The 16384-nt window shown below is 40.6% G+C and overlaps 1 protein-coding gene across 1 annotated transcript in view; it reads right to left on the reverse strand.

Moving 5' to 3' along the window:
* The window catches only part of HCN1 (hyperpolarization activated cyclic nucleotide gated potassium channel 1), a 335249-nt gene that overhangs the window by 72128 nt on the left and 246737 nt on the right, over positions 1-16384 (reverse strand). The window contains exon 4 of the mRNA XM_066240628.1: positions 14522-14740. Coding sequence (XP_066096725.1) covers positions 14522-14740 — 219 coding nt within the window. The remainder of the gene's footprint in view (positions 1-14521; positions 14741-16384) is intronic.

Raw genomic sequence — 16384 nt, forward strand, 5'->3', positions numbered from 1 at the left:
GAGTTGGAAAATAAGAATGGTCTTCTGTATCTCTGCCATTCTGCTGGTTAGATCCGCAAAGGCTCTCATCTCAAAAAAGTGAATCAACTTGGAGTAAAATCATAATAAGGATACTTAAACAGAAAAAGCTTTCTTCTTTCCAGGACTTGAAACATCCAAAAAATTTAGCCAGCAGCTTTTAAGATAAAAATATATTTATGTTAGTGTTCTCTCTAATATAGTGTTCTCTATATTAATTATTTGGAGGATAATTTGGCCATTTAAAATGTAGATATGTTCTTATAGATCTGTTCCAATACTGGTGAGTGCCATGGTCACTTATTCTCAGAACACAGACTATTTTCTTAGCAATGACTCTTAGAATTGTGTAGATTTAGCTTCTGATTATATTTAAGACAGATGAAAAAGAGAATGCTATTTTACATTATTTTTATAAAATAGGGAGCATTTTTTATGCTATGTATTTCAGATTGCTAAGAGAAGGGATTATCAACGTGCTTGCTTAAAGAATACTTTATCAATTTTTTGAAGTTTGGAACATATTTGAGTTATTTATGAAAAGAAGAGAGAATTGATATGTAAATTTAATTTCTTAAATTTTGTAATTTTTCCAACACACAGCTTTCCGGAGCGTGCATGACGAGGAGGTTATTATTACAATATGATTGCGAAGAAGCCGGGAAGCATGAGTCATCCAATCAGAGAGGACTGTTTCAAAAAAAGAAAACTTCCAGACAATCAAGGCTTTTACCCTTTCACTTTTTAAAAAAACATTTAACTATATCTCAAAATAACTATTCCTCACGTCAATTGTAAACTTTCCTGATATTTTAAGCATTGTTCACAATATCTTTAAAGGTGTTTTTCAGTGGTTCATAAGATTTCTGTGTTTGTTTTGAAGTACTAAACATTTGAGATAAAAAATACAAAGAAATTGAATCAGAAATGTAACTAAAAATTTGGGGGCAAACTGGAAAACAAAATTCCACAATTATCATCTTCCACTGGAGCCCCACGTAGTCGTCTAAGGGTGCTCACGGGACTGCGGGAGCAGGTGCAGCCTCGCTCTCCTGGGCACTGTGACCCTGTGACAGGGGTCTCCTCACCTCTTCCTCACAACTATTACCCCAAACTCTCCTCCTTGTAGGACCAGCTCAGCCTTACAGCCTGCCTTCCAGGTGACACCAAAACAGAAAGAACTCTCATTGCAGCAAAACCACATTTTTATAAATTGATCAAAATTCGCTGGAGTCCAGAAGTGGGATGGGAGCCCTCCAACCACTGCCCAATCTACACCAGCTGAGAGGGAGCCACACAGGTGAGGTGTGTGTGGTCCCAACCGGCATTGAGCCATGTGGTGGGCTTTTTCATTGCTGAATGTGGTTGTTATCCTTTTCCTGTGCCTGCTCTTGCTTGTGGATCTTGTATCTCATTCCTGTCTGTGCACCTAACTTCTGCAGCTCTGCATCTGTTTCTAATATGTTGACTTTCCACTAAATTTGGGGGCTGTCCTTAATTCAGGAAGACATTATTACTAGCAATCTGAGCTCCTAGTAATTGAGATATTTCTGTCAATAACAAAAAAATAATAATTTAATGCTCTCATGGTCAGTCCACTACTGGGAAATGAAAGAAAAAAAACCATAGCACTAAAATAAAATCAGTATTTTATATTCTCGTTGGGAAAAATGATAAAATAATCTATTTGCCTCGTTTAATAGACATCTTGGATATTCTCTAAATATGACTTAATACAACAGTGTTATAACACTGAAGTTAAAGATCATTTTTCATTAAATATGCTTATGCTAAATGTTTTAATAGTGGTTTTTCTCCCCATTGCTTAGATATCTTTCAAAATTTTAGTTCATTAACCTTAATAATAACTTGGTGAAGTAGGAAACCAGCAAGTAATCTTTTAAAATGAATATTCTGATCTAATGTAATTTCACTTGGCAAAGCTTAAGTGGTGAATGTAGAATATAGTCATCTATCTTATATTATCAATAATATATATTTGTACCCTTTAAGTAAAATATTTGTATAGCCAGAATAAAAAGTTGAAAATATTTTGCATCAAGGAGTGATAAAATTCTGTATGAACTCACTAATGTGTGGCATCCAAAGAACAACATAAATAAACAAAACAGAAACAAGCATATAGATAAAGAAAACAGATAGTGGTGGTCAGAGGCGAGGGGGTTTGGGAGGCTGGGTGAAAAAAGTGATGGAATTGAGAAGTACAGATTGGTGGTTACAAAATAGTCATGAGGATGTAAAGTACAACATAGGGAATATAGTCAATAATGCCATAATAACTATGCACAGTGCCGGGTGGGAACTGGACATAGTAGGGGACCACTTTGTGAAGTATGTGATTGTCTAAACACTGTGCTATACACCTGGAATAATACAAAATAATATTGAATGTAAAATGTAAATAAAAAATGAAAAGATTTTTTAAATAATTTATACTTTCAGTGTATAGCAAAAGTTCTTAAATTGTATTTCAACTTCATACTATCAACATACTCAGTTAAATTTTTTTTAATCTAATTTCATACATTTTTTCATAGGGGAAAAAAAGTGGACTTTATGAATGTTTATTTAAAGACACTTCATGACCCCTGGTAGATAAGACTCAGCACATCAGCATTCTCAATAATACACTCCAAATTTACTAACAGAGAGCTTAATGGAAGACATACGCTGTCCCTCCATTTTATTCTTCCATCACCTCTTGCTCTAAATATATGTCCATTCTCTAACATCTATCTTCTTAGAAAGTCAGGCCTTGCCATTCAAAGCTCCAATGGCTCCTCATTGCTTACCAACAGAAACACAAATGGCTTTATGTCCAAAAGCAACTACATTTTCAAGTTCTCCATGATCCATCCAAAATGTATCCATCTCTTGGCAAATACCAAGTTATTTTTCTGCCTCTTCCTTTCTGTTCTAGTATCTCTGGTAGAGGCCACCAATTTCCCCTCCTAAATCTGTTTTCTGTCTCCTTCATGTGTATAGTTACCTGGTCTTAGAGCTGCCAGGCAGACTAAATTTCCCAGCCAACACTGATTAGGTTGTCAATCAAATGTGAATAGAAGCAATGAGTGCATCACCCACATTCCCTTCCTCTTGTCACGAGCAAGAAGACCGATACTCCACAGCACAGCTTCCAACATGCACACAAGAGCAATACTCTAAGGCAGAGGTTTTCAAAGGAGGGACTCTTGACCAGTAGCAGCACCAACACCTGAAATCTTGGAAATGCAAATTCTCAGCACCCCCTGCCCCCAAAACTAATGAATCCAACTCTGAAAGGAGGGATCATGAAATTTGTCTGAACAAGCGGTCCAGGTGACTCTGATGCATGCTAGACTTTGGGAAGCACAGTCCTGGGGGATAGTGGAGAAGCAACTTGGAAGGACCTGTTCTGAGTATGACCATCAGGAGCAGGGCCACTGCAGTGACCAGCCTCTTGTCGCAGGAAGTTTATTTGTGAAATCACATGTTTCTTTAAGTAACTAAATTGTTGAGTCTCCGTCTTCAACAGCTCAGCCTTTGCCCTATGTAGTATACATATTTATTCAGTCGGGAACGGCTTTTTTAATTTTTTCACCCCGTTTAACATTTCTACCTGTTAAAATCGCAATTTAATCTGGATCTTTGCAAGTTAGCACCAACCCATCTGTCTAATGCCAAGGAATACTAAGCCATGTTTGCTTTCCTTTAAGAGTGTTGAACACTCTTTTAAAATGCCAGTCTAATCATACCACTATTCCACTTCAGATTATTATTAGACTTTCATAGCAATTAGGCTAAAATACAAAATGGTTTACTACGCCTACAAGGTCCCACCTAATTGGACCCATGTCAATCTCTTCAGACTTGTTCAGTCATCTCACTGTTCTGTCTGTTCTAGTCGCACTTTTCTCTTGTTCCCAAATCATGAAGAGCCTCTTCCCACCAAAGCAATTCTTCCCATGCTGCTCCCTTCACTACCTTTCTTCTACTCATATTTCAGTTCCCTCTTTTGTTTTAATTCAGAGAGAGGAGAGGAGGCAGAGAGACAGACTCCCACATGCATCCTGACAGTGGTCCATCCAGCAAGCCCACTGGGGGGCAATGCTCACCCATCTGGGGCATTGCTCCACTGCTCAGCAACCAAGATATTTTAAGTGTCTGAAGCAAAGCCTATGGAGCTATGCTTAGCACCAGAGGCCAACTCGTTTCAATCGAGCCTTGGATGTAGGAGGGGAAGAGAGAGAGAGACAGAGAGAGAGAGAAGCTAAGGGGAAAGGTGGAAAATCAGATGGGCACTTCTCCTGTGTGCCCTGACTGGGAATCGAATCTGGGACATCCACACGCCAGACCAATGCTCTACCACTGAACCAACCAGACAGGGATTCAGCCTTCTTCTTAAATACCATTTTTTTCTTCGCTTTCACCCAGTGCATCCCATAATCAAGTCAAAGTCTCAACACCTCTCATCAAGCCTTTATATTTTCCTTCATGAAAAATTTTTAAATAATGCACTGCTTCCTAGTATGTTGTTCCTGGGTCATGCCCCGTCCTCTGCCCCCTCCCCTATGCACTGTGACAGAGGAAGCTTAATCAGGGAAGGTACATGTTTATTTGCTCATTTTTTATGCCTAGTATCTAGTACCAGGCCTGACATATTCATCAATATTCATTAAATGGATAAAACATGGATTACTTGAGACTCAACTCACATCACATCTTATCTTCTGAGATTATTCAGATCCTTCTTCCTTATAAAAGAATGTCATTTCCAGCAGTTTTATTAATCAAAATTGCCCCTGTCTACTGAAGAGGCTGACAGTCCTGTTTCTGTTTGTGTTGATGATTTTATCAGTGAGCGTGTAAGAGTGATCCATTTGATCTTGGAACCTTACAATCTAGGTTAGGAATGCACTATAGCTCACGCACTGCTGTGATGCATTTTCCAAAAAAAGAGCTTCAATTACTACATATCTTTGTTAAATTCTTGAGAGGGATATCTTTTCCCTAATGTAAAATCTCCTCACTTTAGCATTCTAATCTCTCCTCTGGTGGACCGTGACCAATCGTATTTCACACTTTCCCCAGCAAGGTAGTTTCTGCTTCATTCAAACAAGCAATTCAATATTCTCAATGCATATCAGCCTCTGGCCCTTCACACATTTGTTTCTGTCTGTCAGAAACCTTTTCAAAATTAGGGCTCTTTTCTGGGCCATTTCTCACATGGGGACTGTACCTGCCTGCTGATTTCTTCAGTGTTCTTCAAGGCCCATTTCAAATGGATCCCAGTGATATGACCAAGCAGCTGAACGTTTCATGTGGTGATTCTTGAGGGTTCTTTTCAGACTGTGGGGTAACTGAGGACCAGCTGTCCTGTGAATGTGCTTAAAGGTGTGTTTTTGTCTAATGATGTAGGGGACATAAGTATAACGGGGCAAATCACTTGAAAGATAACTTTAAGGAGTACATTCAAATGAAAACTCAAACATCTCTAAAAATATTAAATCTGTTTATCAATCAAATAGTAGGAAATGCAGGACGTTCCAACATATAATGTAGAGTATTGGTACAGAAAGTATCACGGAGTGAAACGGGGAACCATTTCTCCCTGTGGAGATTTTTAAAATACAAAGCCATGCCCTGGCCAGTTGGGTCAGTGGTAGAGTGTAAGCCTGGCATGTGGATATGCTAGGTTCAATTCCCTGTCAGGGCACACAGGAGAAGCACCCAACTGCTTCTCCACCCTCCCCCTCTTGTTTCTCTCTCTCTCTCTTCCCCTCCTACAGCCATGGTTAGAGCGAGTTGGTCCTAGGCACTGAGGATGGCTCCATGGCCTCCTCCTTAAGTTCTAAGAAGAGCTCAGCTGCTGAGCAACAGAGCAATGCTCCAGATGGGCAGAACATTACCCCCTAGTGGGCTTGCCTGGTGGATTCCTGTTGGGGCACATGCCGGAGTCTGTCTGCTTCCCCTCCTCTCACTTAATTAAAAAAAAATACAAAGCCATAAAATCTGGTATCAGATACTCTCATGTAGCAAAATTCTGTTTTTCTCCTTAGTTAAATTAACAGCCTCAAACGCCCTCTCTTTATTTCTGCTTCTCTTTATAACAGTACTTCCTTAATGTAAAAAAATCATCTCTCCCAGCTGAGAATGTAAAGGATCATCATTTTGCCAGGACCCTAATTTGCTAGCAGCTCAAGTGGCCACATGACACTCACTCCAGGACTACCACTCTGCTGTGCTCCTGGGAGAAATCGCAGGGAGTCCCTGTCCCAGGATCTCCCCGGCCTGAGTACCTCTGGTGGTCCTTGCTAGCGCTTTGACATCCCCAAGTGCGACAAATTCAGCTCCCAGGAAGAACAAGTACGCAGTGCAGTGGAATTGGAAATCTTTCCACTGATTAAGGAACCGTGTGGGAGTTGTGCTCATGGCATTCTCGTTTGTAAAGGAAGGAAGAAAGTTTCCATGAATAATAAAGAAAAGCAAATGGAACATTTTTGATGAATGCACACGGATTTAGAACTACGTCTTCCTCCTAAGAATGTTGCTAATGAAAATGAGGGTATCATGCTATTTTACATTTAAGCATTGGATTCATAGGATGTTCCAAGGTCAAGATCAACTGGACATTAAAGCCCCTTTGTTCTCTGAAGACAATACTATCACAGCCTACAAAATCAATAAACCATATTAGCAGCACAACTGCCCAAATTCCTTGATATAATGCAGAAAGGTTGCAAAACAAGAGATGACTGATTTTATTTTTTTAAAAAACTGAATAATAGAATTATTTATAAACCATTGTTGCCATTACTCCAGATGTGTTCTGTTTGCTCTGTCATTATTTTGGTCACAGAGACTTTTTTTTAAAATTAAAAACTCAGTTCCATGATAGCAGTGATCAACTTTCCCATCGTCTTTCTAAGATAGTGGGTACCATCACGTCCCAAACTGAACACACTCCTCATCAATCCAGCAGCTAAGAAATTACTTCAACCTTGATGAGAGACAATTAAAGAGTACACCTTTTACTTAAAGGGAAACAAAGGTCAGAATTACAGAAGGAAAAGCTCATTGAAAATTTAGATTCTGCCCTGGCCGGTTGGCTCAGCGGTAGAGCGTCGGCCTAGCGTGCAGAGGACCCGGGTTCGATTCCCGGCCAGGGCACACAGGAGAAGCGCCCATTTGCTTCTCCACCCCTCTGCCGCGCTTTCCTCTCTGTCTCTCTCTTCCCCTCCCGCAGCCAAGGCTCCATTGGAGCAGAGATGGCCCGGGCGCTGGGCATGGCTCTGTGGCCTCTGCCTCAGGCGCTAGAGTGGCTCTGGTCGCAATATGGCGACGCCCAGGATGGGCAGAGCATCGCCCCCTGGGGGGCAGAGCACCGCCCCTGGTGGGTGAATCCCGGTCGGGCGCATGCGGGAGTCTGTCTGACTGTCTCTCCCTGTTTCCAGCTTCAGAAAAATGAAAAAAAAAAAAAAAAGAAAATTTAGATTCTAAAAAGTAATCCAGGTTTCAGCTAACCACATACATACATGCACATTTCATTATTGCTATTAAACCTGAAGCACCATGTTTACAGTATGTTTACATACAAGTAAATAAACAACATAATACATTTTTAAAAAGATGCTTTCATGTCCACTGAAGTGACAGCATCCAGAAAAGTTCAAACAATGACCTCTTCTTTCTTTTTATGTTAGCATTCAGCCTGGACGCTCAGGAGCATTCTTACTCCCCGTTGTCCCACCTGAGTGCTCTGTATCCTCAGCACCACTGAGGTTACCATGTATGGGGCTGAGACACATTAGCTGAGACACAGATCGTCCCATCATGGTGCCTGCACCTCCTTGGACAGGGAGAATGTACACAATAAATGGATTTCCATAGGTTGGAATGACCAGGAAAGGTGTGACAGCCTTCCAGAGAGAAGGGCAGAACTGTCACCACACAGCAACTCCATTTCTTCACTATGGCCTTTTCTTCTTTTCTTTCTTTTTGATTCAAAATGGCCCCATCCAGCACCCTGAGTCATCTGCCTCCTTCTGCCTTGGATGTTCACTCCCTTAATTATTAAGCCTTCAGGACAATGAGGTTCTGGTCATCATCAAATAATCTTAGGAACAAAGCTTTGGGTCTGTTAATCTCAGAGACAGAGAGCCGGTCAAACTAGAGATGACATCTAGGCCTCAGTTGTGTTTCAGCCCCAGACCCAGAAAAACAAGGAAACCAGACAAAGTGAAATCATGGTTGACTTCCAGGACAGATGTGTTGATCAACTACTCTCTACCCTAGTGCCAAACAATCGGCAGGGACCGTGACCCTGGCTCCCGCAGTCGCCATGATGAATGACTTCTCCCCTACATCACCCATCCCTGGAAGCTACCGGGGAGCCAGGTCTTTGAGCATTAGCTCACCTGTGTCTCTGGGTATGGGTCGCTTCCTTAACTAATAAACTCTTACTTTGCTGCAAACTCCTGTGTGTGTGTATGTGTGTGTGTGTGTGTGTGTGTGTGACAGAGACAGCGACAGAGAGAGGGACAGATAGAGACAAACAGACAGGAAGGAGAGATATGAGAAGCATCAATTCTTTGTTGCGGCACCTTAGTTGTTCATTGATTGCTTTCTCATGTGTGCCTTGACCAGGGGGCTACAGCAGACTGAGTAACTCCTCGCTCAAGCCAGCGACCTTGGGCTCAAGCTGGTGAGCCTTGCTCAAACCAGATGAACCCATGCTTAAGCTGGCAACCTTGGGTTTTCGAACCTTAGTCCTCCGCATCCCAGTTCTACGCTCTATCCACTGCGCCACCGCATGGTCAGGCCCCTGTTCATGTCTTACTGGGCTGTGATGTGCACAAACGGACCACTTTAGTTCCGTAATAGAACCTATGTAAACAGTGGAAGTGGGAGAAGTGTGTAAGGGGGTAGGGTGGTGAGGTGGGTCAGAAGCATTTGGTTTGTTGAAAGAACAATAATTGTCTGGCTCAAAACAGAAGTTTAAAAGTTGATTTGACACCATTCTTCCTCCACCCAAATTCTTCTTGAAGGGCACATCACCATGTATACTTACTAACCATAGTCACTGACGTCCAGTGGCCTGAAATGTGTTTCACTGCAGATGGGGTTCGAATGGACTGAGGAGGAGACAGGGCTGGTGCCAGCCTCATGTCTCTGGTTATAGCATTAGCTTAGACAAATTTGGAAAATTACACTGATTAAAAGAGAAAAATATTATTTCTATAGAATAAGAAATGTGATAGTCCTGACTACAGTCCCCTCATGGACGAGGAAAGAATAAGGAGCTAGGGATTACTCAGTTAAGGCAGGAAAAAACATTTGCCTGAATTGACCAGACTTAGGATATTACATTTTTGATATGATTATGTAAAACTGCACAATCCCCTATAGTTTCATACAAGATTACATATATGGTCTTCCTTGTACAGGGGGGGAGACTACTTACATTAAATGGTACCTTCTTAATCCTAAGGGCCTTCCAGAGGCATCACAGAAACTCTGACAGACAGGGACCATTTTATCATTTTTTCCTTTTGGATAAATTTAGTATTTTAACTTTTATGATTACTAAAGTGAGAGTAAAGAAAAATAAAGTGAAACACAATCAACAGCTGAAGCTCAGCATAGCCCCAGCTGGCCGCCTTGTGTACCCACCAGGAAAAGCACAGGCTTGGTAAACAGACCGCTCACGGGCCTGCCTGGGGTTTATACGCTTAGCATTCTGGATACAGGGAGCTACTCAGAGTCTGAACGTATTTCAATCTGAGAGTTTCCTCACATAAGTAAAGTGACTCTTTGGTCACAGATTTCCCATTCACTCTTTCATGTACATCAGATATACCAAGGTGAGTTGAAAATCTCTTAGTCTAAATTCATAATGTCTGGTGTTAAAACCTTGTTTATTACAGAGGGAAAATTACACACCCAAAAGCTGCTATTACTGCAACTATTTGGCCGAATAGAGAGTGACAGGTCTAGAAATCACAGCAGGCTTCCCAGCGGTGTCCAGGGGTAAGAACTAAGTGGTAGTATGTAGTATTAAGTCATCTGTTGGTCAAGAGCAGCTTCGCTCATGAAGACTAGACCTGCTGTGGAGACGGCGACAAGACAGTAGCTACCCAAGCTCAGGTCAAAAAAATAATAATAATTACTGTGAGAAGTTTGTCTAGATAGGGATTTCCCAAAGTGCACGTGATTGGTTAAAATACAGAGAGGTTTGACAAGGAGGGCACAGACAAAAACATCAAGTGTTTGGGGCACACACATTTAGGGCAACAAAAACACCCATTTCACTATATTGTTTCAATCAATTTTTCCAAACTTATCTGACCTGGAAACAATCATACATATATATAAATATATGTACAAAATTATATTCTATATATAATTTATATATAGAAAATTATATATACAGTACAAGCCATAAGTCACATATACGTGTATGTGTATGGATGTGTATGACTTGTTGGTACCACCTGTAGAGGAGGCTTGAGAACAGTTGAGTTAAAGAAAAGGCTGCAAGGTTGGACTGTGTTCTTTCTCACATCCTCTGAGCTGCTAATCTGAGAGATACTGGGTATATAAGAAGGTCTCATATATGGGTGCATGATTGTAAATGGTGATTCAAGAATCAAGACTCTGGGAGGTCTCAGTCTCCTCAAAGCTCCACGGATGTCAGACAGTCAAGTGAGCATTTCATGATGGGATTAGCGAGCAGATTCCTTCAGAGAGGGGGTGTTGATCCGTGAGTCCCTCCACCTGCCCTTTTGGGATAGGGGTGCAAGGAAAGGACTCAATGAGACCCACCCAAAGAGCCCAAAGGAAGTGCCCGCTTTTCTCATCTGCCAGACCCACCAGAGGACCTTGCTTAAACCACCCAGCAGGCACGTTCCTGCCGCCTCTTTTCCTCTGGCTCCTCCCTCCTTCTGTCTTCCACCCTGGTGACAAACAGAAGCTCCTACTAGGCGTATGACAGGAGACAGAGAGCCCACACAGCAAGCCTACCTCTCTCACTCCTGGCCTGCAGTCCCCAAAAGCTCTGGGTGGGACAGATTAATATGCTCAAAAAGATGACCCTCGATAAATAAAATGAACAGAGAGAAAATTTACAATGGCTTTTGGTTATTTCTGCAGCTGGGCTTGATCAGTGTGCCAGTTACAGAAACGGCACGACTTGCTGGTGGTCCAAAGAGGAGCAGCAGGAAAGGAAGATTTTAAGCACCACCCATTTCACACCATGAAGCTTCTCCTATTTGAGTGAAGAAGAAAATATAGCTGTCTGAAATGTATTAAAATACAACACCTGACAGTCTATGAAATCAGCAGCATACATTGTGATTTAAGTCCAAGTTTAATCTGAAACGGTACAGTGCAAAAACTATCACACATATTTTTGGTGAAAAGAGAAAATGATGATGATGATGACGACGATGACAATGATGTTGATCGTATAGAGCCATCAGATTATGAACACTGTATACTATGTAGATAAGGATTTCATAATCAGAGGACATTATACTACTGCTTGTGAAGATAGAGCTATCTAAGGTTGGAAGATCCAGGCTAAACAGATGTTTCCTAGGAAGGGAGAATGAAATGACTCTGAGCTTCCAAAAGTACACAGTGGGCTGGAACTCCATCAGTAGACTAGACATTCTCACTACGGACACCTGAGGCAAACAGGACAGCGAGTTTTGGAGAAACAGCTGAGTGCTATGCGGGAGTGAGCTTTGGGCCCGGCACTCACCATTAGGTGGACTGAGTACCAGTGCACTCTGAACAGGTCCCGTAAAAGGGATTAAAGCCTGCTTCTCTCACATAAAAGATATGTTACTCATGGGTATGTGGAAGTGAAAATCATATCAATATTAATTTCTAAGGCTTCCATGGCAGATGGTTCCAATACACTTAAAGATAAATATTAACTACAAAATAGGAGATTCCTCAAAACGTTAAAGGTAGAATTATGATTCAACCCAGAAATCCCACTCTCAGTATACATGGCCTCCATGAAGCACTGGTAAGATCAAGAAGTTAAAGAAGCCCTGGCCGGTTGGCTCAGCAGTCAAGTGTTGGCCCGGTGTGTGGATGTCCCGGGTTTGATTCCCAGCCAGGGCACACAGGAGAGGTGCCCATCCCCTTCCCCCTCTCCCTTCTCTCTGTCTCTCTCTTCTCCTTTTGCAGCCAAGGCTCCACTGGAGCAAAGCTGGCCCAGGTGCTGAAGATGGCTCTGTGGCCTCTGCCTCAGGCACTAGAATGACTCCGGTTGCAAAGGAGCAAGGGCCCATATGGGTAGAGAATCGCCCCCTAATGGGCTCACTGGGTGGATCCTGGTCAGGCACATGCGGGAGTCTGTCTCTCTGCCTTCCTACTTATCATTTCAAAAAAAAAAAGAAGTTAAAAGAAGTTAAAAGATAACAGGGGTCAAATACATGGTGCTGGAAGATCTGCCTTTGGGTGGTGGGCACACCATGCAATACACAGAAGATGTATCATAGAATTGTAGACTTGACACCTACACAATTTCATTAACCAATATCACCCAAATCAATTTAATAAACATAGAACTTGATGACTTAAATTATGACAAACATCATAGCACCTTTCTTTATAAATGTCTAGGACTACATTGTTGAATGAGCTGGGTTTCCAAATTACACTTGGTTTATACAGTATATCTAAAACCACAGAAATGGTGAGTTTACTTAATATGCACTACAATGCTAAGAAAAGCAGTTGTGGAAATTGGAGACTTGCTTGTTTTTTAAGAAAATATGTTGCAATGATGCAGACAAAAATGAGGTCAGAAAAGAGCATTTTTATAAAAAGCAATATCAACTAAAATGGAAAAAGGAAAAATTTAATAGAAACATAGACTGGATTGTAGTCTTATCTTAACTCATCAGTTTAGCCCAAATTCTCTGAGTTACAATATTCAATCAAAGTCACCATTGTACAAATTTCCTTCTCCCTCACTATGGGTTTTGTTCTTTACAATTTAATTGGAGGCTTTATTTTAAAATAAACCTCAAAGCAATTCCGATGATTCATCTTTTCATTACTTTAGTAATAAAATACCAACTTGCTCTTGTAATATCGGGTGGCCATGTAATTACCTTAAAGGGAAATAAAGTGTCTAGGCTCCCTTTCTCCTATTGTGTGATTAAAATGTGGAAAATTTTTGCAAATGAAACTGAAATGATCTTTGGCTATTTTGTAAGTAATTATAAGTCCCAGTCTTGATCACTCACTAGGGGAAGTGTTCTAGAACAATATTAACTGTTATTTTCAGAAATGCTTTGGCAAAGTATATACGATATACTCTGTCTGGTTCAACAAAGCCCCGCATATGAAATTATTCCTTCAGTTATGAAATATTTTTATTTATCTCAGAAAGTATCTACTCAGAAAGTCAGGAATGTAAGTACTCTCTGATGGTCTAGGGTCCAGCCTCAGCCAAAGTCTTGCAGTATACAAAAATAAAAAAAATCCAAGAATAAATCATTGCATATATCTACTTTTACTCTCTCTTTTGAGAGATTTCAAGCAGCCATCCTTTTAATTAACAGATGGTGATAAGAATGCATGATAGCAGCTGGTATTCTGCATTTTAAAGAGTGGAGGGTATGGTGACTTATCTAGATGCAAGGGCAACATATAAGCATATGGATTGTAACATACATTATAATTATAACAATGCAGAGGCACAGAGAGACACAAGCAATGGTGCCCTGTCCTATTTAATCAGCTAACATCTTTCTAACATATACTAGAGAAGGCTTTATATTATTGTAACTGAAGAAATAAAATAGAACACAAACCATGATAATACCTTAAATCAGCTTCATACATTTTGAAACATGTAGCTATTTTTTCTTTGCATGAAAATTCAGAGTTTTTAAATTATTAATCAAGAGGGAAATTGGAAACAAATAAAAGCTATGAGAACTATCTTGGAGAAACCTCAAAATATCAAAATAGATTGTTTTTTCTTGCTTTAAACATTTGATCTCACTACATTTTTTTAATTAAGTGAGAGGCAGGGAGGCAGAGAGACAGACTCCCAAATGTGCCCTGACCAGTATCTACCTGGCAAGCCCTGTATGGGGCAATGCTCTGCCCCTCTGGGGTGTTGCTCTGTTGCTCAGCAACTGAGCTATTTTAGCGCCTGAGTCCAGGCTATGGAGCCATCATCAGCACCTAAGGCCAGCTTGCTCAAACCATCTGAGCCGTAGCTGCAGGAGGAGAAGAGAGAAAAGGAGAGAGAGAAGGGGGGTGAAGAGAGAAGCAGATGGTCACTTCTCCTATGTGCTCTGAGAATTGAACCTGGGACTTCCACATGCCAGCCAACACTCTACCGCTAAGCCAATGAGGCAGGACTTATCTCATTACATTTTAGACAGAGGAAATAGTTTAGCTGTCTTGAACACTATTAACTCAATTTACAAAACAGCCACTTGAAGATATTAAAGATAAGACAAATTACCTTCTCCTGATATTGCCGCCTCGAGGAATCCAGAGACTGGATTAAAGCCGTGGCATGGCCCACAAACATGGCGTAGCAGGTGGCCCCGACGATCATGCTGAGCATGGTGATCCAGAGGTCAGACATGCTGACCGGGGCTTGGGCTCCGTACCCGATGCACAGCATGTGACTCATGGCTTTGAAGAGTGCATATGAATACTGCTTTCCCCACGAGTCATTCTGGAACAGAAGAGAAAAGGACAATAGACTGAGCCATTAGGGTGCAGATAAAAAGTGAATATGACCCCACACAGAAGCATGACAGATACTGAGTATGGAGCCATCCTTGAAATGTAGCCTTGACATAGGGGCCTGTCCCTAACCGCTCATAGGACAATGTGATGTTTTCCAAAGCCCTCCTGGCACTAGGACATAGAAATAGTCCCTTGTTAACATGTGCCTTACTACTCAGTTTCAGGTTTGTTGCTTTTAAAATTAAAATTACTTGTGGGAAAATGGTGTGAGTATAACATAAAAATGCCAAAGATGAGGCCCTGGCTGGTAGGCTCAGTGGTAGAACATCAACCTGGCATGTGGATGTTCCAGGTTTGATTCCTGGTCAGGGCACAAAGTAGAAGTGACCATCTGCTTCTCCACCCCTCCTGCTTCTCTCTCTCTCTCTCTCTCTCTCTCTCTCTCTCTCTTCCTCTCCTGCAGCCTTGGCTCAATTGGTTCGAGTGCATTGCCTTGGGCACTGAGAATACCTTTATGGCCTTTGCCTCAGGCGCTAAATAGCTTGGTTGCAAGCATGACCCCAGATGGGGTTACTGGTGTACCCTGCTTGGGGTGCATGTGGGAGTCTGTCTCTCTATCTCTCCTCCTCTCACTTGGAAAAAGAAGAAAAAAATTGAAAGGATGAATGCTTGATGGCTCTTCTCAAAGTTTCCAGGAAATGTGGTCATTTCCAGTAATGCATTTGCAAGCTAAGATGGGTGTGAAGCTGACAAGCTAAGCATAGTAATTTTTATCAAAACAATAATGTTTAGATATTTTAAAATTCAAGTGGACATATTTGTGTAGTCCTTAATCCTATATTTCTTGAATAAAAAAACCCCCATATTTTAAAATACGTGTCTGATAAATGAAAAGACATCCCTAAAGCCCTCTCTCAGAGTAATGTATACTAAAATTCAAATGAATGAATCTTTTTGGCTTTTAAAAAAATACTAAAGTAAAATAAAATAAGTAAAATCATATCTTGGCAAACACTCTGGGGGGAAAAAAAGCTGACATCTAAGATTAGTTATTAAATGCAATTTTCTGATGTCATTTCAAAACTTTATTCCAAGCTGAATTCCACAAAAAGCTGTTTAATATATCTTATCTACCTTTAAAATTCTTTTTAATTTTTTTCTTTAATTTACATCAAACTCCTTAGCCCAGTACTTACATAATTTACGATGCCTAATGCAAACTGAACATTTGGGTCTTCTAATTCAGAACTCAGAGAAAAAGGCATTGTTAAAGATAGTAATATATAAATAGTTTTCCTTTGCAAATGTTATTATTTATAAAACTTAGTGGGATCATAATGACCAATGAGTAACAACATAAATTCAAATTTCAAAAAAATAGTATTTTGGTTTACTTACATATACTACAATAAACAATAATACTGCATTATTGTGATATCTTGATTGATCATATGATTTTTTAGCTTAATTTTCTGCAAATTCATTCCCTAGGTCATCCAAATGTATACAGTTAGCAATTTCATTTTTAATGATAAAATCAAACATGGCACCAGTTGCTTTTGGCTAACAAGACCAAGGATAATTCTTGATACTTTTTAATTATAGGAAAGATCTATCTCTTCATGCAACT

Source organism: Saccopteryx bilineata, chromosome 1 (assembly GCF_036850765.1).
Source record: "Saccopteryx bilineata isolate mSacBil1 chromosome 1, mSacBil1_pri_phased_curated, whole genome shotgun sequence".
NCBI classification, from domain to species: domain Eukaryota; kingdom Metazoa; phylum Chordata; class Mammalia; order Chiroptera; family Emballonuridae; genus Saccopteryx; species Saccopteryx bilineata.